Genomic DNA, 26,817 nt, shown 5'->3' with positions numbered 1-26,817 from the left:
CGTGGCTACAGTTGTGGTCACAACTTTCATGAAGTTTGCTGCTTTGTGTTTTTAGATCTTTTAGATATTTCTATGGTTACTAAAATACAATTATAAGCTTTTGTGTTAAGTTTTTACACTTTTGACAAATACATCAAGTTTATGTAATGACGGAATATTTACGGTGTTGGCACTTATTTGGGAAGATTTCTGTAATTCTCTCTATGATGCTGGATATCAGCTTCTAGGCCATATCATGGTTGATAACAACAAATTCTTGTCTTATCAATGTGTGGAATATACACAATGTCTGTGTTATTGTTTGTACAATTGCTTTTTGAGAATTGACTACAGATTTTCAATAGGATTGAGATCTGGGGAGTTTCCTGGCCGTGGACCTAAAATGTTAATATTTTGTCCACTGAGCCACTTAGTTATTTATTTCTTTTGCCTGGTGACATGGTGCACTAACATGCTAGAAAAAACATTATTCATCACCAAATTGCTTCTGGATCATTTAACGAAATTGCTCTTGAAGGCTGTTTAAATGCCATTCTTTATTAATAACCATGATCTTAGGCAAAATTGTCAGTAATTGTCAGTAAGCCCACTCCTTTGGGTTAAAACCAACCCCACACATTAATGGTCTCAGAATCCTATACTTTTGGCATGACACACAACTGTTTTTTTAAGAGGTTAACCTTAGTTCTTATGGAGGGAAATCTTAGTTCTTTAGTATACCAAGACATATAGGCAATTGTATGATTCTAGCTTTGTGAGAAGAGAGAGGAAGGGCTTTTTCAGTTCCAGCATAACAGGGCGCTAGTGCACAAAGCAAAGTCCATAAAGGCATGGTTGGGTACGGCTGGGGAGGAAAAACTTAAATGGGCCATACATAGTGCTAAGTTCTAACACATTGAATACTTGGACATGAAGTAGAATGGAGATTGTCTTAACCAACTTCAGTGTCTGACCTCACAAATGCTCTGGATGAATGGATAAAACTTCCACAGATACACTCCAAAATGTTGTAGAAAGCCTTCCCGGAATGGTAACTAAAAAAGGGGGAACAATTCCTTATTAATGATGGATATAGAATGGGATGTCGTAAAAGGAACTTGTCTTTAGATTTATCACAGTTTGTTTGTGCAACTGCAGCCAGGTATATCTTTATCTGATTGTTTGAAGTCTTGTGCGACCCCCCATCTAGCTTTTCTCTGCCCCACGCCAACTGATTGCTAGATCTCTCCCTACATACATACTGTACATGTGAGAGGTCTGTCAATCAACTTGAGCAGGGCAGTGAAAGGCCAACTGGGGGATGCGCCGGACTAGTCAGGTATCTCCCTATAGCTCCCATTTGTTTTTTTCAAACTATGTTTTTTTCTAAAACACATCACAATATGGTCTTATCCTAATACAACCAAGAACAAGTATGAATAAGATACACTCACCTTCCAAGGTTGTGTGTGACACAACCACTGAGAAACCAGATGCTGCAGCTTCCATTGAAATATCAGAAATTAGATTGCCAAGGAAATGGAAGCAATCTGCGCCAACTGGAAGAATGACATCCATACTTGGATATAGTCTGATGGATTATTGTCAATGCGTTTCAGAGTCACACCGACTCCTTCCTCAGGACATCAGCAAGCGCAGATTCCTTCCATTTCCCTGGCAATCTAATTTCTGAAAAACACTACAGCACTTCAGAGACAGATATATCTGGCTGCAATTGCACAGCCTGGCTCTGATTCTTACTGTCTGTGGTTTGGGCAGCATGACTCTAGTGACAGGTTCACCTTAAAAGCTTCTGTAGGTATAATGTGTCCGAATATTTTTGCTCATGTACCACATGTATATATAATAATTAGTTGCTTGGTAAGTATGGTATTAATTATTATTTTGGCTAAATACTAAATGATTTATGGTGAAATAATCTATTGTAACCTAAGGACTTTTGCACTGACAGATCAAATAAAAAACGTCTCTAATAACTTTTGCCTTACCAACATATGACGTACCTGTATCTCATAAGCCGGTTCTCTGACTTTGAGGCATGCCTGAGCCAGCAACATTACTACACATAATGATTGATTTACTGTCAATCTCTAATAGAGGAATTTAATACGCGCCAACAGGGGCATGCGTCAGTCCATGCTCCCATTGGCGCTCCCATGATGTGATCGGGGTGCCCAGATGGGTTGCCATTACAGCCGAGAGTTTGCTGAAGACCCTGGTGTCTGTCATTACGATCCTCCTGTGAAAGTCAGTTTGTGGTTGGAGTTCATAAAAGATCATGATTTTCTCTATACATTGCAGTGTTGACGATCGCAGCTTTATGTCCCCGACAGAGCTATTAAATACAGTATAAACTTTGAAAAAAAAAGTTTTCAAAAAAATCCCAAACATAGAAGTTCAAATCACCCCCTTATTGCCCCATTTAAAAAAAAAACTGTTAAAAATACACTTATTTGGCCTCACTGCTTTCAGAAATGTCCGGTATATCAAAATATAAAATATATTAATCCAATCTGTAAACGGCGTAATGAAAAAAAAAAAAAATCAAAATGCCAGAATTACGTTTATTTGGCCCTCACAACATTGCAACAAAATGAAATAAGAGGTGATCAAAATATTGTATCTACCCCTAATGTTGTCATTAAAAATTTCGGCTCAGGGCGCAAACAACTAGCCCTCACACAGCCTCATATCCCGAAATATGAGAATCAGAATATGGGGGCAAAAGCAAAATTTTTTTTTCATACAAATTTTCAGATTTTGTTTCACCACTTAAATAAAAAAAACTATACATGTTTAGTATCTGCGTACTTGTACTGACCTGGAGAATAATATTGCCAGGTCAGATTTACCATATAGTGAACATGGTAAATAAAAAAACACTTTTTTGCCATTTCAACACACTTGAACATTTTTTACTGTTTTGCAGTACACTATGTGGTAGAATGAACGATGTATTTCAAAAGTAAAACTTTTCCTGCAAAAAACAAGCCTTCATACAGCTATATTGACAGAAAAATAAAAAAAAAGTTATTGTTTTTGGAAGATTGAAAAAGCAAAAACAATAAAATGGAAAATGGCGTGAAGGAGTTAAAATACTCCTTTACTATAGACACTAACTTATGTTTCCTTATTTTACAGCATTATTGTATGGTGGAAATATATTGCACTGTTTGTTGCTTTGGTTGCTTTCCGTGGTTCTTACTTTAGTGCTAAACTATAACCCATACTTCTTATTTTCTTGTAGAAGGATGAGAGGAACTCAGAAATACCATCAGGTCACTAAACATTTTCTTACATTAATAGTTGCTGGTTATAAGTTTGGGTTTATAAAATACAATCATTTCTGACTTTTTCATTTCTATTTAAACGTTCTTTTTCTTAATTCTGTTTTATATTTCTTCTGTACTATGGTGCTCAAGGCAAATTACTTGCAAAGGAAAAATTGGAATCTTGTCTCTTGACTCGTTACTGTTAATGGACTAAAGTTTCTTTGATCATTTACAGGCAAAGCGTTCTTTAAATTAATATATATAATTAATGTATACAATTTTTACAATATTTGCATGTGTTGAGTTGTATCTAACCGCTTTGCAATAAATATTGTATCCACTAAATTGCAATCACTTATTAGCAGAACATGTTGAGCAACCACATGGCAAAGATTCTCACTCACTGAATGACAAGTTTGAGACTTCGCTCATAGTCTCAGGTCATGAGAATGGACACCTCTGTTTGTGGAATGCTAAGGTAATAGTATTTTATTCTCAAGTTGTCTTACATTTCATCTCACTACCTGATATACACATACCTGATAAATATTTTGTGGAAATCTTGGTTTACACTAATCAACCAAACATGAACTCTTACATCCCTGTACGGTCTATGCATGGCCTGGGTTGGAAGACATTACATGAACCAGCCTATATGCACAACCCTTGCTTGGCTCCTGCTCCTGCTCTGTAACATCTGCTACGTTTGGAGCTATCTGCGATTGCAAATGGTTTACCCTTTATATGTTGTGGTCAATAACAAATGCAACATCAAGGAAGTTTGTTCCCTCTGTCAGCCCATTAGTGCCGCCGTTATAACTTGCCTAGATGGCAGGCATGGTCGGCAATTTCTAGACAATCTCTAAAAATATTTTTAGGAAGATGGAGAGGCTTGAATAAAATATTATGATTGCAATTATCATCATTTTATGATTCAGAATAAATGCTGCCAATGAGTTAATATTCTTAGGCGAACTGAAGACCGCGCACACGAGGTAGATTTAGGGTGGTTTATTGAAGCCTACGCGTTTCAAGAGCTATCTTGCTCTCTTCTTCAGGGCAATGTTGAGTTAATATTAGTATTCTTGCTTACTAGTTGTTGTATCCAAAGTTTGTAAGTGTACTTTAGTAGTTCGGGTATTTAAAATTGAAAGACATTTTAATGAGCCGCTGTGTGCGATGGTAAAGTTTCGAGTAAACATAGCCTTTGTCAATGCTCTATAGAGCTATAGAGCTGAAATGTTGGCATTGCACGCATCGGCTGATTAAAACTTCTTTCAATTTTACAAGTGCTACCTACGCTTACAAAGTTTAGATGGATAGGTTGCAATCTATCTATCTATCTATCTAACATTTTTTGGCATGTTTAAGTTGACTAACATACAGTAGTTATTCTTGCAGGGAGAATTGATACGCAAAGAGCTACCTTATACAAAGCAGTCTCCTATTTCCCTGACAGTACTCTGTACAAATAAAGCCAGTAATATTATCATAGCTGGTAACAAGGGTAAGTGCATATTATGGTTTTATAAGTTGCAATATATATTCCAAAAATGTTACATGTATGTCTGTAACTAGACTTCATAGTTCAATCCCAGAACTGAGCTTTCATTATGCAACTTGTTATGGAATGATAACAGTATAAAACCGTAGCATGATAGCATTTATATAAGGACCCTGACTAGGTTTGAGGCAATCCTAGACATATTTATAATCAACATATATGTGGCCCATTAGTTACACGACTGAATTAAAAAAGAAGTATCGTTTCTCCTTGCGGAGATCAACATGCTAAGCATGCCGAGATGAGGAGACTTAAAGCCACAATGCTCCTCTGGGTAAAAAAAAAAGAACACATAGATTCTAATTTGTAAAAAGTATATTTAGGTTACCCAAAAAAACACATCTATTTAGACAACTCCATAATATCACTTTGAAGCGATGGCCGGGGGACCACCACTGTGCGGGAAGACTACTGTACACAAGATGAGGTGCAAACAACAAAGGGTAGATTTATTGGGAGACAAGGAATGAAGGGAATGAGGAAGATGTAAACAGGGGTTAACAATAGCAAAAGACAATATAAATGAGTAATCTTGTCCGTAAAATAGCACGGTGCTCCAACAATTACAGACTCAGAATTTGTCTCACAAGCAACTTTAAACAATACAACCAATAACGATGCTACTCTGTGTATAACCTCCCTGGCCTTTACTATGCAGGCCACACGGCTCCCGTGTTCTGACTACTGAAGCCTACACTAGGCCCTAACAGGTGCACCATACAGGAACAGACTCACGGTGATGTTGGGGACTCAGGTCCAGTCCCAAGGGGGCCCCCAGCAGTCTATACGGTGGTGTGCATGGCTTTCTGTCAGCTCTGTGAAGCGTGGTCTTCTCCTTGATTCTGGATCCTAGGGGTGCTCCTGGAAACTGCAAGTCCCTTTCTCAGTATCTTCGTGGCTTCACAAACTAGCACAGAACAGCCACCTTTGCTGCGACCTGGAAAAGTCTTGCAAATTTCAGAAGTAAACTCTGTCCCAGCCTGGGATCTTACTTGTAGCAAACAGCACACAGTTCTCTGTCTCTAGAAGCTTCTGCTCACACACGCAGTCCAGGCTCAACTCCTCCCCTAAAGCTAGGGCAGTTCATCTTCACAGCGTAAAGCAGGGGAAAAGCAGAACATTCCATCTCACACCAGACAAGGGGGTGCAGTCTCTTAAAGTGACAGCCTGTTCCTTACTGTCCATAACAGCACCACCCTCTTACAACTTCACTAATCAAAGTGTGCTTTCTTCTCCCTTCCTACTGTAGGGGTTCACTCTGGTGGCATTAGGCCTTAGGTCATGTTAACACAGGCAATGCATTTTTGGTTGAAACTTGTGCAGTTTTTATTCCTTTCCACAGTTTGCACAGCACCAAATCAAAAATCATAAACATAAATCTCTAGTCTTGTTCAGGTGCTAACTAAACAGAACAGACCCTGGCTACTCATACACAGCTGACCTAACCTCAGCTTGGTCAAACAAAACAGCTATTGTCCATAGCAACCACTGATACTTGTGGTTGTCTGCACACGTTCTCAGAGGGGGATTCAAGCCTGTCTCTCTTCAGCTCCAAGACACATCCAGTCTGGTGCTCTCTTCAGCTCCAAGACACATCCAGTCTGGTGCTCTCTTCAGCTCCAAGACACATCCTGTCTGGTGCTCTCTTCAGCTCCAAGACACATCCAGTCTGGTGCTCTCTTCAGCTCCAAGACACTTCCAGTCTGGTGTTCTCTTCAGCTCCAAGACACATCCAGTCTGGTGCTTTCTTCAGCTCCAAGACACATCCAGTCTGGTGCACACAGCCTGTGCATTCACCAGCGAATACATTCGCCTCTGCTCCAGCCAGCAGACTGACACTCCCTCAGAAGTCTGTCACACAATGAACCTACTTCCCGATTCTTAGAGAAACATTGTAGGTGCTTCTAATCAAACACTGCTGAGCTATACTACACTACATTTTCCTCAGAAATCTGGTCCCTTATATCACATGTTTCCACACACGCCATGCACTTTATGGCACTTTGAATCTTGGCATGTACAGATACTTTCTATTAACTGATTCACAACACTTTTTCTGGGCAATTATTTCTGATTACTCTTTATTTTTTTCTTACCTTCTACTAAGAGCCATAACCTTTTTATTTCTCCATCAACATAGCCATATGAGGGCTTGTTTATTCAAGGTTTGAGTTGTACTTTTGAATAGCATCATTTAATTTAACATTTACTGACAAATGGGAAACATATTCCAAATCGGCTAAAATGGTGAAATAAACAGAATTCTACCATTATTTTTGGAGGAGTTTGTTTTTATAGTGTTCATTGTCTGGCAAATATGACTTGGCAAAATAATTTACCCTAAAATTTCAATTACAGCAATGCCAAACTTGCATTTTTTTATTTAATCCATTTACCCCAAAGCCTATTTTCACCTTCCTGATTGGGCCACATTTTACAATTATGACCAGTGTCATTGACACTTTATGTGGTAATAACTCTGGAATGCGAAGTGATTCTGTGACTTTTTCTTGTGACACATTGTACTTCATGTCATTTGTAAATTTTGGTCGATAATTTGCATCTGTTTATGAAAATATCAAATGTGACAAATTTGAAAATTAGCTTTGAAAAATGTTATGCCTTTAAATCAGATAGTTATACCACACAAAATAGATAGTACGATAGTAAATAACATTCCCCACATGTCTTCTTTACATCAGCATCACTTTTGAAACATAATTTTTTTGTTTAGAAGGATTAAAAGTTTATCAGCAGTTTTTCATTTTTCCAGCAAAATTTACAAAATAATTTTTTAGGGACCACATAACATTTGAAGTGTCTTTGAGTGGTTTATGTGACAGAAAATACCCAAAAGTGACACCACTCAAAACCACAGTCAAGACGTTTATTAACCCTGTAGATGCTTCACAGGATTAAACCAATGTGGAAGGAAAAAATTAAACTTTTAATTTTTAACACAAAAATGTTGCTTTAGCACCAAATCTTTGATTTTCAAAAGGGTAACAAGAAAAAATGGACCTTCCAATTTGTTTTCCAATATCTTCTGAGTACATTGATACCCCATATGTGGTGGAAAACTACTGTTTGGGTGCACAGCAGACCTTGGAAGGGAAGGAGCACCAATTAACTTTTGGAACGCACAATCGGCTGAAATAGATAGTAGACTCGTTGTTGAGTTTGAAGAGCCCCTGATGTGTCTAAACAGTGGAAATCCTCCACAGGTGACCCCATTTTGGAAAGTATTCCCCCCAGGGAATTTATCTAGGGGTGTGATGAGCATATTGAACTCACAGGTACTTCACAGAATTTTATAACATTGGGATGTGAAAATTGGAAAATATGTTTTTTTTTAATATGAAAAGGTTGTTTTAGAACCAAATATTTAATTTTCACAAAGAATAATAGGGGAAAATAGTCCCAAGTTCCCAGCCATTTATAAAGCAATATTTTCCGAATGCAGTAACAACCTATATGTGGTCATACTCTTTGGTTTGAGTGTATGGCAGGGCTTAGAAGAGAGATCGTCATTTGTCTTTTAGGGAGCAAAGTGTACTGGGGTAGTTTGTGTGCACTATTTGCATAATCTAGGGACTTAGTGACTATTTTGACACCACTGGTATTCATCAGAAATTGATTTTTGCAGAGTAAAAATTCCAAATATGTAATTTTAGTGCCCAATACATAGTACTTGTGCTTCAGAGACATAGATTGTTAACAATGTTTTACAAGACTTAACAATTAACAATGCATCTCATTACAAGGTTGGTGGGGGTCCGACACTCTGACGAACAGCTGAAACTGCTTCGGTGCCTGCCTGAACTAAGGCTAGGTCTAAAATGCGCTTGTGGACACTGTTGGGTGCATACGCTCGGGAGGTATGCTCCCATCACGGTGCACTGTCAGAATAGATTCTGAAGCATCTATCCACCATAGGAATCCACTTTAACCTCTTCATGACCTATGATATATAGGTACGTCATAGGTTGTGTCCTGGCATTTGTTGCGGGCTCCGGCGCTGACAGCGATGAGTGGAATCGCTATCCACCCATGGCTGTTAGCAAGGTAAATGAAGCTGTCAATTAATAACAGCGTCATTTAACTTGCACTGACAGGAAGCGCATCACAAGCACCGCCCATTGCCACCACTTACACAAGATTGCTGTGCGTCGATGGGTTGGCATTACAACTGGGGGTCTGCAGAAGACCCCCCTTGTAATTGCAGATCTACTATGAATGCTGGCCCGTGTCAGGTGCTTATAGCAAACTAGATGGCAGCCCGATTCTAAAGAATCGGGAGTCTAGAATCCATATATACTTTATTTATTCAAATGTAAGAATAATACAATTAATAAATAATAGTAAGAAAGAACAAAAAATGGCTGCACTCACCAGCTCTTGACAATTCTTGACAGTACGGCACATTTCTGATTGGTCGCTCGCGGCAGGCGGCAACCAATCAGAAAAGTGTCGCGCACCACGAAGGCATATATCTTTGTCCACCCTGAGCGGGTGTAGGACGCTGGTGACGTCACTTATCTCCGGACATTATCTCCGGACAAAGCCAAGGAAGTTGGCACAAATTGCCGGAAGTAGTATTCTAGGCAATTATATATTAGATTTTAATGTTATCAGTGTTTACCTTTGAACGTTTATATTGTATTGTCCTGTCACCAGCCATGTGTACGATTATCGGCCGAAAGCCTCTCTGGAACCAATAATCACCCCATGTAAAGGTATCTTTATAAGTTAAAGATTCAGAATACTATGACTTTTATCATATCCTGAACAGTCAAGTTTTTTATGAACCGTTAAGGTTTTCTGGTTGAAGTAAAAAAAACTCTGAGTGTTTACAGTTTGAAACCATAAAATGTTGAAAAATTATGTCATTCTTGAGTATATCACTCAATGGTGCTCATAAACGTGTCAAATTTGATCTATAATATACTTTAATATACGTTACTTTAATCTTTAATATACTTAAGAACAGGGCCCCAGACATCACACAGGGGGTCTGAAACACCGCACAGTGGTCCAAAATATCGCTGTGCTCTGCCTGGGGCCCCATATGCTGCCTGGGGCCCCTGTGCTCTGCCTGGGGCCCCATATGCTGCCTGGGGCCCCTGTGCTCTGCCTGGGGCCCCTGTGCTCTGCCTGGGGCCCCATGTTCTGCCTGGGGCCCCTGTGCTCTGCCTGGGGCCACTGTGCTCTGCCTGGGGCCCCATATGCTGCCTGGGGCCCCTGTGCTCTGCCTGGGGCCCCATATGCTGCCTGGGGCCCCTGTGCTCTGCCTGGGGCCCCATAGGCTGCCTGGGGCCCCTGTGCTCTACCTGGGACCACTGTGCTCTGCCTGGGGCCCCATATGCTGCCTGGGGCCCCTGTGCTCTGCCTGGGGCCCCTGTGCTCTGCCTGGGGCCCTATGTTCTGCCTGGGGCAACTGTGCTCTGCCTGGGGCCCCATAGGCTGCCTGGGGCCCCTGTGCTCTGCCTGGGACCACTGTGCTCTGCCTGGGGCCCCATATGCTGCCTGGGGCCCCTGTGCTCTGCCTGGGGCCCCATATGCTGCCTGGGGCCCCTGTGCTCTGCCTGGGGCCCCTGTGCTCTGCCTGGGGCCCCATGTTCTGCCTGGGGCCCCTGTGCTCTGCCTGGGGCCACTGTGCTCTGCCTGGGGCCCCATGTTCTGCCTGGGGCCACTGTGCTCTGCCTGGGGCCCCATAAGCTGCCTGGGGCCCCTGTGCTCTGCCTGGGACCACTGTGCTCTGCCTGGGGCCCCATATGCTGCCTGGGGCCCCTGTGCTCTGCCTGGGGCCACTGTGCTCTGCCTGGGGCCCCATATGCTGCCTGGGGCCACTGTGCTCTGCCTGGGGCCCCATATGCTGCCTGGGGCCCCTGTGCTCTGCCTGGGGCCCCATATGCTGCCTGGGGCCCCTGTGCTCTGCCTGGGGCCACTGTGCTCTGCCTGGGGCCCCATATGCTGCCTGGGGCCACTGTGCTCTGCCTGGGGCCCCATATGCTGCCTGGGGCCCCTGTGCTCTGCCTGGGGCCCCATATGCTGCCTGGGGCCCCTGTGCTCTGCCTGGGGCCCCTGTGCTCTGCCTGGGGCCCCATGTTCTGCCTGGGGCCCCTGTGCTTTGCCTGGGGCCACTGTGCTCTGCCTGGGGCCCCATATGCTGCCTGGGGCCCCTGTGCTCTGCCTGGGGCCCCATATGCTGCCTGGGGCCCCTGTGCTCTGCCTGGGGCCCCTGTGCTCTGCCTGGGGCCCCATATGCTGCCTGGGGCCCCTGTGCTCTGCCTGGGGCCCCATGTTCTGCCTGGGGCCCCTGTGCTCTGCCTGGGGCCACTGCTCTGCCTGGGGCCCCATATGCTGCCTGGGGCCCCTGTGCTCTGCCTGGGGCCCCATATGCTGCCTGGGGCCCCTGTGCTCTGCCTGGGGCCCCATAGGCTTCCTGGGGCCCCTGTGCTCTGCCTGGGACTACTGTGCTCTGCCTGTGGCCCCATATGCTGCCTGGGGCCCCTGTGCTCTGCCTGGGGCCACTGTGCTCTGCCTGGGGCCCCATATGCTGCCTGGGGCCCCTGTGCTCTGCCTGGGTGTAGGACACTGGTGACGTCACTTATCTCCGGACATTAGCTCCGGACATTAGCTCCGGACATTATCTCCGGACATTAGCTCCGGACATTATCTCCGGACATTAGCTCCGGACAAAGCCACGGAAGTTGGCACAAATTGCAGGAAGTAGTATTCTAGGCAATTATATATTAGATGGGCATTTCCTGAAGGAAATACATGGTGCTTGAACAGCGCTACCAGCTTTACAGCAGCACTTTTCACACACGGGACTGGGGGGCGCGCTTACTTTTGCACCCGGGGCCGGGGGCGTGCTTACTTTTGCACCGGGGGGCGCACTTACTTTTGCACCCGGAGGCGCACTTACGTTTGCACCCGGGGGCGCACTTACTTTTGCACCCGGGGGCGCACTTACTTTTGCACCCGGGGGCGCACTTACTTTTGCACCCGGGGGCGCACTTACTTTTGCACCCGGGGGCGCACTTACTTTTGCACCCGGGGGCGCACTTACTTTTGCACCCGGGGCGCACTTACTTTTGCACCCGGGGGCGCACTTACTTTTGGGGCCGCACTTACTTTTGGTGGGCGGGGCTCCTCGGCCTCCGATTTGGTTGGTGGGGCCTCTCGTCCTCCGATTTGGTGGGTGGGGACCCTCGGCCTCCGATTTGGTGGGCGGGGACCGGCCTCCGATTTGGTGGGCGGGGACCCTCGGCCTCCGATTTGGTGGGCGGGGACCCTCAGCCTCCGATTTGGTGGGCGGGGACCCTCGGCCTCCGATTTGGTGGGCGGGGACCCTCGGCCTCCGATTTGGTGGGCGGGGACCCTCGGCCTCCGATTTGGTGGGCGGGGACCCTCGGCCTCCGATTTGGTGGGCGGGGCTCCTCGGCCTTCGATTTGGTTGGTGGGGCCCCTCGGCCTCCAATTTGGTGGGCGGGGACCCTCGGCCTCCGATTTGGTGGGCGGGGACCCTCGGCCTCCGCTTTGGTGGGTGGGGCCCGTCGGCCTCCGATTTGGTGGGCGGGGCCCCTCGGCCTCCGATTTGGTGGGCGGGGACCCTCGGCCTCCGATTTGGTGGGCGGGGACCCTCGGCCTCCGATTTGGTGGGTGGGGACCCTCGGCCTCCGATTTGGTGGGCGGGGCCCCTCGGCCTCCGATTTGGTGGGCGGGGCCCCTCGGCCTCCGATGTGGTGGTCGGGGCCCCTCGGCCTCCGCTTTGGTGGGCGGGGCCGGGCCCCTCGGCCTCCGCTTTGGTGGGCGGGGACCCTCGGCCTCCGATTTGGTGGGCGGGGACCCTCGGCCTCCGATTTGGTGGGCGGGGACCCTCGGCCTCCGATGTGGTGGGCGGGGCCCCTCGGCCTCTGATTTGGAGGGCGGGGACCCCCGGCCTCCGATTTGGTGGGCGGGGACCCCCGGCCTCCGATTTGGTGGGCGGGGACCCTCGGCCTCCGATTTGGTGGGCGGGGACCCTCGGCCTCCGATTTGGTGGGCGGGGACCCTCGGCCTCCGATTTGGTGGGCGGGGACCCTCGGCCTCCGATTTGGTGGGCGGGGACCCTCGGCCTCCGATTTGGTGGGTGGGGACCCTCGGCCTCCGATTTGGTGGGCGGGGCCCCTCGGCCTCCGATGTGGTGGTCGGGGCCCCTCGGCCTCCGCTTTGGTGGGCGGGGCCGGGCCCCTCGGCCTCCGCTTTGGTGGGCGGGGACCCTCGGCCTCCGATTTGGTGGGCGGGGACCCTCGGCCTCCGATTTGGTGGGTGGGGACCCTCGGCCTCCGATTTGGTGGGCGGGGCCCCTCGGCCTCCGATGTGGTGGTCGGGGCCCCTCGGCCTCCGCTTTGGTGGGCGGGGCCGGGCCCCTCGGCCTCCGCTTTGGTGGGCGGGGACCCTCGGCCTCCGATTTGGTGGGCGGGGACCCTCGGCCTCCGATTTGGTGGGCGGGGACCCTCGGCCTCCGATGTGGTGGGCGGGGCCCCTCGGCCTCTGATTTGGAGGGCGGGGACCCCCGGCCTCCGATTTGGTGGGCGGGGACCCCCGGCCTCCGATTTGGTGGGCGGGGACCCTCGGCCTCCGATTTGGTGGGCGGGGACCCTCGGCCTCCGATTTGGTGGGCGGGGACCCTCGGCCTCCGATTTGGTGGGCGGGGACCCTCGGCCTCCGATTTGGTGGGCGGGGACCCTCGGCCTCCGATTTGGTGGGTGGGGACCCTCGGCCTCCGATTTGGTGGGCGGGGCCCCTCGGCCTCCGATGTGGTGGTCGGGGCCCCTCGGCCTCCGCTTTGGTGGGCGGGGCCGGGCCCCTCGGCCTCCGCTTTGGTGGGCGGGGCCCCTCGGCCTCCGATTTGGTGGGCGGGGACCCTCGGCCTCCGATTTGGTGGGCGGGGACCCTCGGCCTCCGATTTGGTGGGCGGGGCCACTCGGCCTCCGATGTGGTGGTCGGGGCCCCTCGGCCTCCGCTTTGGTGGGCGGGGCCGGGCCCCTCGGCCTCCGCTTTGGTGGGCGGGGCTGCTCGGCCTTCGATTTGGTGGGCGGGGCTCCTCGGCCTCCGATTTGGTTGGCGGGGCCCCTCGGCCTCCGATTTGGTGTGTGCTCTGCCTGGGGCCACTGTGCTCTGCCTGGGGCCCCATATGCTGCCTGGGGCCCCTGTGCTCTGCCTGGGGCCCCATATGCTGCCTGGGGCCCCTGTGCGCTGCCTGGGGCCTCTGTGCTCTGCCTGGGGCCCCATGTTCTGCCTGGGGCCCCTGTGCTCTGCCTGGGGCCACTGTGCTCTGCCTGGGTGTAGGACACTGGTGACGTCACTTATCTCCGGACATTAGCTCCGGACATTAGCTCCGGACAATAGCTCCGGACAATAGCTCCGGACATTAGCTCCGGACATTAGCTCCGGACAAAGCCACGGAAGTTGGCACAAATTGCAGGAAGTAGTATTCTAGGCAATTATATATTAGATGAGCAACTCTACTACACATAGCAGGACTTTAGCCCTGCTATGTATAGAACAAGCGATCAGAAGATCCCAGCTTCAGGTCTCCTAAGGGGACGATTGAAGCAAGTAGAAAAAAAATGTTTTTAAAAATATTCTAAAATTAAAAAAATATATAACAGCTCAAATCACTGTGCTTAGAAATGCCTATCAAAATATAAAAACAATTAATCCGACCGGAAAACTGCGTAATGAGAAACAAGACTTTGGTCTTGATAATACACAGTGGACCTACACCAGCAGATGACATGGCTCCCCCAAACCATTTCTGATTGTGCAAACTTCACACTGGACCTCAAGCAGCTTGGATTGTCTGTCTCTACATGTAGCGCCCCCACTGCCGCAGGGCCGAGGGGTACCCGGTACCGGGCCTCTGAGTCTCTGTCCTGGGGTTGTCACGGTGGCTAGACCTGGTCCGTGACCCTGCTGAGGGGCGTACAGTAATAGATGTGGATAGTGGTGGTGGTGCGGTGCAGTAAATAACGAGGACACCAGGTTGCAGTCTCTTTACCTCTTTACTGAAGGTCTCTGGGTCCTCAGTCCGGAATACGGTTCACCAGGCTGCGCAAGTCCGGCCGGTCCAATGGCACCTCCAGAGTTCTCTTTGCAGGTGGAAATCTGTGCCTTCCTGCTAGCGCTATGTGTTGTGGTCCTCCCCTGCTGTGCTTACCGGATAGTCCCCACAACTGTTGTGTCTGTTTCTCGTGTTCCCTCACAACAACTCGATTAGATGATGTTCTGCTAATCCTCCGCCCCTCCCGGTGTTATGGTTGGGACGCACCCGTATGACGGGTAGGCTCGGAGCTCTTCCGGGACCCTAGAGTCGCCCCTCTCCACAGGTTGCCCCCTATGTCTGCATAGGTGATTTAGGTGAGACAGCCCGCCTGTGACTGACTGTCCTGCCGTTGGTTTGAAGTATTGCTTGGAGCTGGATATATAAATACTTCCTCGGCGTTCCGGCCGCCGGCTGTGCGCCTCAGTAGGATGTTGCCTCGGTCTTACAGCACGACTCCTACTGGGATTCTCCTTCTTGCTTTGATCTCGTTTCTCACTCAGCACAATATATCTCGCTTCTGATCCTTTCTTAGGGCACGGTCCCGTGACGTTCTTTCTCGTTGCCAGGCCTCTGTCAGGGTCCCAAACCTGACAGGGACCCTACCGAATCTTCCCCCACAACACCCTCTGCCACAAGGTGTTGCCTGGTTCCAACCCAGTCAGCTTTCTCTTCTAACTTCCTGCCTAACCCCCAGTTTTACCAGATTGTGAGGAGTGGCCTAATGAATAGAACCCTTAGCTCCCCCTGGAGGCCAGACTGTGAAATGTATTGGTGTATGTGATACCTGGTCAGATGAACTCCTTCAGTGCCATCAGACGTACCATAGCCCCCCTTAGCGGCGGAGCCACAGTACTGCAACGACCAGGACTCTGGGGCGCTGCATACACTCTTCCTCCAGACTCTAGGACCTTGATTTCCAATCCAATCCACAATCAATGATGGTTTTGGGAGCCATGTCATCTGCTGGTGTAGGTCCACTGTGTTTTATCAAGACCAAAGTCAGCGCAGCCGTTTACCAGGAAATTTTACAGCACTTCATGATAAAAATTGGCCTGGTCATTAACCTGCAAACCACCTTCGGGGTTAAAGGGGTTAATTGGTTTTTGAAAATTACAGTAAGCTTGTAAATTTTGCTAATAAAACTCATATACAATGGGGGTTCAATAATTTTGATTGTATCAGGTTCATTACCTATATTCATTATAGTCCAGTTATGATAGTGGAAAATGTATAGATTTGTTAGATAAGCAATTCACTATAACATAAATCTGGAGTTATTGTCCTTTTCAATAAGATACAATGTTTAATATTTTTTAGAATGTAATTTATATTATGTTTCTCATTGTGCGTATTCCATTTATAAATAGAGGGTTACATTATAATATGGAGGTTCATCAACTGTGAAGATTACCATCAACTACGATCTGAGGTAAGACAGCAATCGTGTATTGTAATTTGCATACATTCTGATTGGGAACGTCTGCCTGCAAATGAATGTTCAAGTAAATCATATAAGGAAACGGCCAACAAACAGTTTAATGGCCCTCACATAGCCCTCTAAATAGTGTAACATCCCCCACATAGCCCTGTAAACAGTATATTGGCCCCCTCATAGCCCTGCAAACAGTATAACACCCCCTACATAGCACTGCAAAAAGAGTACAATGCAAAAGGGTATAATGGCCCCCCATAGCCTTGCAAACAGTATAATGGCTCCCATATAGCCCTGCAAACAGTATAACAGCCCTCACATAGCACTACAAACAGTATATTAGCCCCCACATAGCCTTGCAAACAGTATATAAGGCCCCACCATAGCCCTCAATATAATATAATGGCTCCACATGGCCTTCCACATTGATAACATAATATAATGGGTCCCGCAGGCACCCATTAATGTAAAAAATAAATGAAGTACTCACCTCTCCCTGGTCCCTTGCTGCTCTGGTCTGCTTAGCATGTCTCGGCACAGCAGGCACCTTGTAGTGACGTCAAGGCTCTCGCTGCATTTAGCCGTCAGATGAAAATGGAGAATGATGGAGGTAGGAGAATCACCTGATGCTCACTCCTCCATCATTGCCTTAAACTATATCGGCATCCTGGATGCCGATACAGATGAAAGTGCGATATGAGGTGGGTGCTGGCACTAGCCCCCAGACTCGCAGGTCCCATAGAGGCCGCATGGTACCCCACTGCCACCAGTTTAATGCTAAAAAATGCCTATCTTATGCTAAATGCACTTCTGTGGATATAGTGGAGATTATGATGTTTTAGGGCCTTGTGTTTTATATGGGGGATACTGAAGAAGCTAATATTGGGGTGCTAATATTTTATTTAACACTTCGATTTTGCACATGTCTATAGTGTTGAAGGGCTTTCAGACAATTTGCAATAGTTTTGACATTATAATGATAATTTGCCCATTGATCACCTAGAGATGGACTCCCATGACTATCTGTTCACAAGCAGTATAGAATAAAACTCCTCGGAGTGAGTGGGAACATTGTATGGGATTTGGTGCATTCACTGCTGGACCATAGTTGTTATTTCATCATCATCTACATCCCAATGTACATATTTTGTCCAGAATTCCCAGAAATGGTAGCACCCCCACCGTATTTAGAGGTACCACTACAGTGACCTCCAAGTCAGATTGCATCTTCAAGAACAATGACTACATGAGGGCTTTGATAGCTTTAGTCTTCATTGCTTTAGTCATACAGTGCCAAAAGCGTAGGACAAAAAGCTTTCTGTACACATCGCATAGATGGCACTGTCTAAAGATTACTGTCAATGATAGCTGAAAATACTCTTTGGTAGAAAATCTGATGCATTGTGAAGTGATTCCCAATCGTTCTTTATTACAAATGAAAACAACCAATCAGAAAATAAGATTCCACAATTTTTTTTATCTAAATGGTAAGGCTAGGGTCACATTGCGTTAGGGCCATCCGTTAAGCGCATAGCGCTAGAGGATTGCGCTAACGCAATGCTTCTCAAGGGTCCGCATTCGGCGTCCCTGCTAGCGCAGATCCCCGATCTGCACTAGCGAGGAACGGACCTCGGGCGCGCCGCGGACGCTGCAAGCAGCGTCCGAGGTCCGTCACTCAAATGACGGCACATCGCTAGCGCACGCCCAATGTGGGCGGGCGCTAGCGACGCGTTCACTATTAGGGGCAATGGCGGCGTTAACGGACTACGTTAACCCGCGTTATGCCGCGGTGTAACGTAGTCCGTTTAACGCGGTCACATTAACGCAATGTGACCCTAGCCTAATGCATGGCTCAGTGCAACTCACAATCAGATTGTGATGAGCCATTCTAGCTGCTTTTTTTTTCTCATTTTACACTTTATGTATAAGAATTGCGCAGTTAAAGCTAGACAGTTTATATATGCGATTTCTACCTAAATTATATTTTTCCTACAGACATTAAAGCAGCAGCTTTGCTGGAAGGCCCATACGCTGAAAATAACCAGCATATATTATGAGGACAGCACGAGTATTGTGATATCTGCATCTGATGATGGATCTATTAGGTAGCTGAGTTTATTTTAAAGCTGAACCATTTTCCGTAAAGGAGTAGTCTCATCTTTTGATAAAAATCTGCAGTCAATCCTTGTGAGTGCAGACTTTTGACTTCTTATTGTGTGCACATTGCATGCTGTCAGACGTGGCGGCCGCAAGAGCTGGTGATAACTTGACTATACAAGTATGCAATTTATTATAATGCTTACTTTTTGGCTATGTTCACACGTTGCATTTTTTCTTATTATTTTTATGTTAATTTTAATGTGCATTTTACAGTACCAGCAAACGCTATCAGGTTTCAGAAATCTCATGCATACACATTGTTTTTTTTTCCTGACTGATTTGGAAATCTGCTGCACTTTTGCAAATTACAGAATGTCAATTCTTTCAGCATTTTTGCAGCATTTTTCACCCATAGAAAGCAATGGGTAAGCAATAAAAAGTAAGAAAAAAACGCAGCAAAAACTCAGAAAGACCTGAGTTTTAATCCCAGCTTCTTTACTGCTAAGAGAACAGGTTTTACCTGCAGAAAAAAAACACAACATGTGAACAGAACCTTATAGCATCAACATTTTCTGCAGTGCTTTACAGACATCATCCTCACTGTCCCCATATGAGCTTACAATCTGAATTTCCTATAAGTATGTCTTTGGAGTGAGGGAGGAAACTGGAGAACCTGGAGGAAACCCACGCAAACACAGGGAGAACATACAAACTCCTTACAGATGTTGTCCTTGGTGGACTATGAACCCAAGACCTCAGCGCTGGAAAGCAACAGTGCTAACCACTGAGCCATCATGCTGCCCAATTTGCATACTTCTGGCCACATTCCGACTAGACATGCTCAGCCTCGCTAATCACTTGTATTGAGCAAGACCGAGCAAGGCTGAGCACATCTAGTTGGCATGTGACCCCATATATGAAAATAGTATACTTTCAGTCATGTGAACCCTTACTTTTGATGTGAACACTAGAGAATCATAACAGCATGCTGCCTATAGAATTCTGCAGGCGCGTAAAGTGGCTGAAGACTTTAATCATAATACTGGACAACCCCTTTAACTATTAAGTTGTACACCTATATCTTACAAAACCTCTAAATGTTTTATCTGCAGACTGTGGCATGCTTCAAATGGGCATTACATTGGATACTTTGGGCAGAGAAGAGCTTATGTGTTAACTGATCCCAAGGAATTTATTCTACCATTCGATATACATGAGATGCCTGCTCAGAGTGAATCGGAAATAATTAAGAAGAAAAACTATGAATTGCCACTTGTCTTTGTCAATGAAAGGTACATTGTTTGCAAGTAATATGAAAAAAAAAAATTTCTTGCATTTATAATTAACTACGGTATATGATCATATGGTATTGTACAAATGATACTTGAAATGTTGTAACTAACATTCACTAAGAGTTTGCCATACCTGACCCCAGATCATAGGTTTTCATGGCTATGGGTGTGTATGTTTAAAAATGCACACAACTCTGTCAACTGTTGATTTAATATTATTACATCTTGGGGCCAGGAGAGTTTTTTTTTTTTTTGGTTTTAGCGAACATTATGTTTTTTTACTCTTTAGTTCAGCAGTACTAAGTTCTAAAATATATGTAATCCCCTGCCATGAATTTATGAACTTAATTGCTATTTCTATTTTTCAAGCATACTAGTCATACACAATAGAATCAAATTCCCAGCATTCTTTTTTTTTAAGTAATTATTTTCTGGTTTTACTATTAGCAATAAAAAGGCATACAATTATGTAAGTGTCAGGTAATCAATATCCACAATAGTCAAAATGGATTCAAACAAAATTGTTTTAGAACACATTGCACATGTCATAAGTTACAATACACAATAAGTAACTATTAGGCGATCAGATGCGACCTGATACCACATGCCCCCCATGACCATACCCTTTATACTGCAGTACTCAAGCAGTCAATGATGCAATGGCAGTTTGAACATTTAACCATGGGTCCCAAATCTGGTGGAATCTATGTGGAGCCTCTGGATCTGAAATGAAAACACCTGAAGAGATGAACTGGAATATAAGTTGGTGTGCATGCAGCACATATGAGCACGTTTCCACTGGCCACCAAACAGACAAAACTCAAGATAAAAACATAAAAAACAAATAACCTGCAGTAAATAAATAAACAGGTAAAGCGGCCTCCCTTTTCTTTGAGCTGGACATTACATTCATGAAGTTCCCATGCCTCGGTGTCCATTATCGGGGCTCAGTCATTCTCGGCCCTTATCCACATGTACGTCACGTGACAAATGGTAAGGTTTTAATATTAGAGGTTAGGACAGTCCAGAATAGGGTCACCGTGATGTGGTAGGATGGCTTTTTTATTTTTTAGATCAAAATTATGTTGACTAAGCACTCAATATTTTCATGCAGTATTGCTGTTTATTTACTGCAGAGTATCTGCTTTCTATGTTTTTATCTTGGGTTTTGTCTGTTTATTGGCCAGTGTGAACATGAGCTTACGTGCTGCATGCGCACCAACTTATATTCCAGTTCATGAGTGATTTTGTATTTTGTGCAAATAAAGGAGTGGCTTCCCTTTTCTGTGAGCTGGACATTAAATTCATGAAGATTCCCAGGCCTCGGTGTCCATTATCGGGGCTCAGGGATTCTCGGCCCTTATCCACATGTGTGTCTCGTGACAAATGGTATGTTTTTTAATATTAGAGGTTAGGACTGTCCCTAATAGGGTCACCGGGACGTGGTGGGATGGCTTTTTCATTTTTTTTTATCAAAATTATGTTAACTAAGTACTAAGTAAGTATGTTATTTTCATGCACTATTACTGTTTATTTACTGCGGGGTATTTACTTTTTATGTATTTCTCTTGGGTTTTGCCCCTCTGACTGAGTAAGAGGACTCCTAATTGAGCATATAATCATATAATGAGTTCATGGGTGCAATGGCCACACTTGGAAAGCACATGGATTCATTATAGCCAGTGTCCTAGTGCGCATGGCCAATTTTCCTCACGGTCAGTTGGTCTGCATGGGAAATATTACAGAACTATTCTGGTTAGTACTGCAGCTCAGTCAATGCAAAGGCAACCTCCACACCTGTCCGTAGTGCACATGAGCACAGTGAGCTGCAAATCGAACCAGGCATGTCCACAGTTTGTGGAAGTAACTGTTGTTTTTTTAAAAAAATATGTCCATCTAACCCAGGTCTAAATTAGTTTATAGGTAGGTTTAGTTCTAAGGGAAATAAAAAATTATTTAGCCCCTTTGCCCCGAAGCCTGTTTTCACCTTCCTAATCAGGCCGATTTTTACAATTCTGACCACTGTCACTGTCAGGTTATAACTCTGGAACGCTTCAACGGATCCCACTAATTCTGAGAATGTTTTCCCCTAACATACTGTACTTCATGATAGTGGTAAAATTTCTATGACATGACTTACGTTTACTTGTGAAAAAAGTGAAAATTTGGCAAAAATTTAGAAAATTTCCCACTTTTCAAGCTTAATTCTTATGCCCTTAAATCAGAGAGACATATCACACAAAGTAGTTAATAAATAACATTTCCCACATGTCTACTTTACATCAGCACAATTTTTGAAACATAGTTTTTTTGTTAGGAAGTTATAAGGGTTAAACTTTGGTCAGCAATTTCTCATTTTTATAACAAAATTTGCAAAACCATTTTTTTAGGGCCACATCACATTTGAAGTGACTTTGAGGGGCCTATATGATAGAAAATACCCAAAAGTGACACTGTTCTAAAAACTGCACCCCTCAAGGTGCTCAACCACATTCAAGAAGTTTATTAACCCTTCAGGTGCTTCACAGGAATTTTTGGAATGTGGAAGGAAAAAATAAACATTTAATTTCCTTTCACAAAAATGTTCCTTTAGACCTATTTTTTTTTTTACTTTTGCAAGGGTAACATGAGAAAATGTACCATACAATTTGATGTACAATTTCTACTGAGTGCACAGATACCCAATATGTTTAGAAAACCAACTGTTTGGGTGCACGGCGGGGCTTGGAAGGAGCGCCATTTGACTTTTTGAATGTAAAATTTGCTGGAATCATTAGCGGTTGCCATGTCGCGTTTGGAGACTCCCTGATGTGCCTAAATAGTGGAAACCTCCCACAAGTGACACCATTTTGGAAACTAACACACAATTTCGCTAAGGCAACTAGAGATCCCTATTACAGATCCTAAAGTAAAACATAACTTTTAATTATTTTATTTGACAAAGGAAACACATTTAAAATTACAAAACAAATGTGTGTATGAGTATACCACAAAAGTGATTTAGTGAGAAAAGTGGGAGTGCACATAGGTCCAATTTTTATAATTTATTGCACTACCCTTATTGGCTCTAGCTGTAGAGGGAATTTCAGTATTACAATTCAAGGTGATTTTCACCCAGAAGCATCCCTTCACCCAAAGCTATAATTTCACTATCCTATACTAATATAGAACACGTCAATAGGTCACTCTATCAATTTCTTTGTTTTAATAGAACTTATGGTCCACCTTTGGGTCCACTGTTTTAATATGTCCTGAAATATAGCAGATTACTATTTTAGCGAACTTGGACCGATTAAATCGCATATAAGCTCACTGGCATTAGTGATATATAGATGATTTTATCACTAATGAATCAATATCTATTCCGCAGTGCAATCTCACAGTCAGATCACAGCTGGAGAATCACACATTCAGATTTTCCACTAATATAAACTTGTAGGTATAGATGATCAAATCTGCAATGGTCACAAAATTATCTGACCATCGCATCGTGATGTCCCGATGGTCTCCATTGCTAATTATTCCAGCATATTTTACATTCAAAAAGTCAAATGAAGCTCCTTTTCTTCCAAGCCCTGCCGTGCACCCAAACAGTTGATTTCCTCCACATATTCAGTATCTGCGCACTCAGGAGAAATTGCACAACAAATTGTATGGAGCAATTTCTCATGTTACCCTTATGAAAATGCAAAATTTGGAGCTAAAAAAGATTTATGTAGGAAAAATGTGATTTTATTTTTTTATTTTTTATTTTCACGGCTTAAAGTTATAAACGTCTGTGAAGCACCTGTGGGTTCAAGGTGCTCGATACACATCTAGATAAGTTCCCTAAGGGGGTCTAGTTTCCAAAATGGTGTCACTTGTTGGGGATTTTCACTGTTTAGGCACGTCAGGGACTCTCCTAACATGACATGGCGGCCGCTAATTATGCCAGCAAATTTTACATTCAAAAAGTGAAATGGCGCTCCTTCCCTTCCGAGCCCTGCGGTGTGCCCAAACAGTAGATTTCCCCCAAATATGGGGTATTGAAACCCTCAGGAGAAATTGCACAGCAAAATGTATTGTCCATTTTCTCCTGTTACCCTTGTGAAAGTAAAAAAATTAGGTCTAAAGGAAAATTTTAGTGAAAGAAAAGCAAATGTTTATTTTTTACTTCCACATTCCAATAATTCCTGAATGAATCACTAGAAGGGTTAATAAACTTCTTGAATGTTGTTTTAAGTACATTGAGGGGTGCAGTTTTTAGAATGTTGTCATTTTTGGGTATTTTCTGTCATATAGGCCACTTCGAAGTCACTTCAAATGTAAGGTGGTCCCTAAAAAAATGGTTTTGCACATTTTGTTGTAAATATGAGAAATCGCTGGTCAACTTTTAACCCTTATAACTTCCTAACAAAAAAAATTGTTTCCAAAATTGTGCTGATGTAAAGTAGACATGTGTTATTTATTAACTATTTTGTGCGATATGACTCTCTGATTTAAGGGCATAAAATCTCAAAGTTTGAAAATTGCTAAATTTTCAAAATTTTCGCCAAATTTCCGTTTTTCCACAAATAAATGCAAGTTATATCAAAAAAATGTTATCACTATCATAAAGTACAATATATGACAAGAAAACTTTCTCAGAATCACCAGGATCCATTGAAGAGTTCCAGAGTTATGACCTCATAAAGTGACAGTGGTCAAAATTGTAAAAATTGGCTTGGTCAAGAAGATGAAAACAGGCTTCAGGGCGAAGGGGTTAAACCCTATGCTGAATCCAGACAGTACCGTATGTGGTAAACCATTGTGGAACCTAGACCCCATTGGGAATTTATCTAGATGTGTATTGAGCATATTGAACCCCCAGGTGCTTCACAGAAGTTTATAACGTTAAGCCGTGAAAATAAAAATATCACATTTTTCTTGCAAAAATCTTTCTTAGCTCTAAATTTTGTGTTTTCACAAGGGTAACAGGAGAAAGTGGACCCTAAAAATTGTTTTGCAATTTCTCCTGAGTTCACTGATGCCCCATGTGTGGTCGAAAATTACTTTTGGGGCACAGTGCGAAGCTCAGAAGGGAAGTAGTGCCATATTACAGTGCAGATTTTGCTGCACTGGTTTGAGGGTGCCATGTCACATTGGCAGAGCCCCTGAGGTGCCAGGACAGTAGTACACCCATAAATGACCCCATTTTACAAACTAAATCTCTCAATGAATTCATGTATGGGTGCAGTGATCATATTGACAGCATAGGTGTGTAACGTTAGGCAGTGAAAATAGAAATATCACATTTTTCTTGCAAAAATCTTTTTTTAGCTTTACATTTTGTATTTTCATAAGGGTAACAGATGAACATCGACCCTAAAAATTGTTTTGCAATTTCTCCTAAGTTCACTGATACCCCATATGTGATCAAAAACGACTTTTGAGGCTCAGTGCGAAGCTCAGAAGGGAAGTAGCGCCAAATTACAGTGCAAGTTTTGCTGCACTGGTTTGAGGTTGCCATGTCACATTGGCAGAGCCCCTGAGGTGCCAGGACAGTAGTACACCCATAAATGACCCCATTTTACAAACTAAATCTCTCAACGAATTCATGTATGGGGTGCAGTGATCATATTGACACCACAGGTGTGTCACAGACTTTTATACCATTGGGCAGTGAAGAAAGAATAATTTACATTTTTACCACCAAATTTGTTTGTTAGCCCCAAATTTTACATTTTCATCCTGGGAAAACGGTAAAAATGGCACCAAAATTTGTCACACAATTTGTGCTGAATGTAGAAATATGCCATATGTGCACTGCAGAGTAACAGATCAGCATCTGACAGGCCAACTTGCGACAGGGGGTCTCCGTGGAGACCATCAGGACAACATGATCGCGATCTGATTCCATGCGCAATGCTCCTCTATGCCGCTGTCACTGACAGCGATATCGGAGGGGTTAAATGCCCACAATTGGTGCTAGCATTGATAGTGGATGTTGCTGCGGGGTGTCAGCTCTCACACAGAGCTGACACCTGCAACAGATCGTCAGGGCGCTCAGCGTGAGGCCACGTAGTTGGTGCGCCGTACCTGTACTGCTGTTTGCAGAAACGCAGCTCCCGCAGAGCAGTATATGTGCAGCGCATGTCGAGAAGGGGTTAATTATTTTGTGGCCTGGCAGTCTTTTAATAGAAATCTCAAAGATATACCAATTTGTTTAAAAAAATTTTTTAGATTCAAGTCAACAAGAAAATTTGATCCAGTACTGAACAAGGACTTGAAATATTTTGAAGCTCTTTCTCATCCCAAGGTAGGTGTAAAAACCTAAAATATGGAGTATATTGACTATGTGAAAAGATTGACTTAAATTACTTGATGAACGTACTATATAACTGTACCTTTTTGTATCCTTTAGTACTGTATAAATGTTGTTTGAGTTAATAAATCTGTCAAACACTGATAGCAAATTTGGTGCAAACCATATCCTGTATTTTTTGGACAATTAAGCTAGGTTCCCACAATGAGCTTTTGGTGAGTTTTTCCTGTTGCAGAATTTTTGCATATATTATTTAAATTGGGTAACTTTTGTTTTTTTCATTGTGTTTTGTGTGCGTTTTTTTAACGTGTATTTTTATTGCGGTTTGGTGTGTTATTCTACGCTGCTTTGTTTTGTAAACTTTCTGCTATTTTGACTTCACTGAACTTAAAGTGAACCTGCCATCAGAATTTTGCTATGTAAAGTACCGGCATTGTCAGGTTGGCGCTGTTACACTGATTAAAATGATAACTAGGTTGAAGAAATCAGTCTTGTGGTTGTTGTTTAGTCTTTGTTTGTAGTTTTCAGTTAAAGGGAAAAGGAGGTTGTGTCAGTGCTCGTTCATTCACTCTCTGGGTATACAGAGCGGCGGCTGTAACTGCGCACCTGGCCCTGACTGATACTGGCTTAGCTGTCAGTCAAGACCAGCGGTGTTGTTACAGTGGCTGCTCTGTATACTCAGATAGTGACTGAACTGGCACCGCCCTGTCCCTACGGTTGAATACTGAATGCTGACAGGGAGAAAGAAGTTCATTTTCTCCCAGCTGCATTCTGCTAT

At 44.6% G+C, this 26,817-nt stretch overlaps 1 protein-coding gene across 2 annotated transcripts in view; it reads left to right on the top strand.

The window, feature by feature from the left end:
- WDR64 (WD repeat domain 64) overlaps positions 1-26,817 on the top strand; it is a 138,226-nt gene that overhangs the window by 95,044 nt on the left and 16,365 nt on the right. Inside the window, exons 21-27 of one of the 2 annotated variants that reach the window (XM_077250003.1) lie at positions 3,248-3,278; positions 3,635-3,750; positions 4,674-4,779; positions 16,300-16,361; positions 18,360-18,469; positions 19,577-19,756; positions 25,958-26,033. In XM_077250003.1, coding sequence (XP_077106118.1) covers positions 3,248-3,278; positions 3,635-3,750; positions 4,674-4,779; positions 16,300-16,361; positions 18,360-18,469; positions 19,577-19,756; positions 25,958-26,033 — 681 coding nt within the window. The remainder of the gene's footprint in view (positions 1-3,247; positions 3,279-3,634; positions 3,751-4,673; positions 4,780-16,299; positions 16,362-18,359; positions 18,470-19,576; positions 19,757-25,957; positions 26,034-26,817) is intronic. The other variant, XM_077249996.1, reaches the window with a different exon arrangement.

The sequence above is a fragment of the Ranitomeya variabilis genome, chromosome 1, assembly GCF_051348905.1.
Source record: "Ranitomeya variabilis isolate aRanVar5 chromosome 1, aRanVar5.hap1, whole genome shotgun sequence".
NCBI lineage: Eukaryota > Metazoa > Chordata > Amphibia > Anura > Dendrobatidae > Ranitomeya > Ranitomeya variabilis.
The sequence above is the reverse complement of the archived record's forward strand: the minus strand, read 5'-3'. Positions and strand labels throughout refer to the sequence as shown.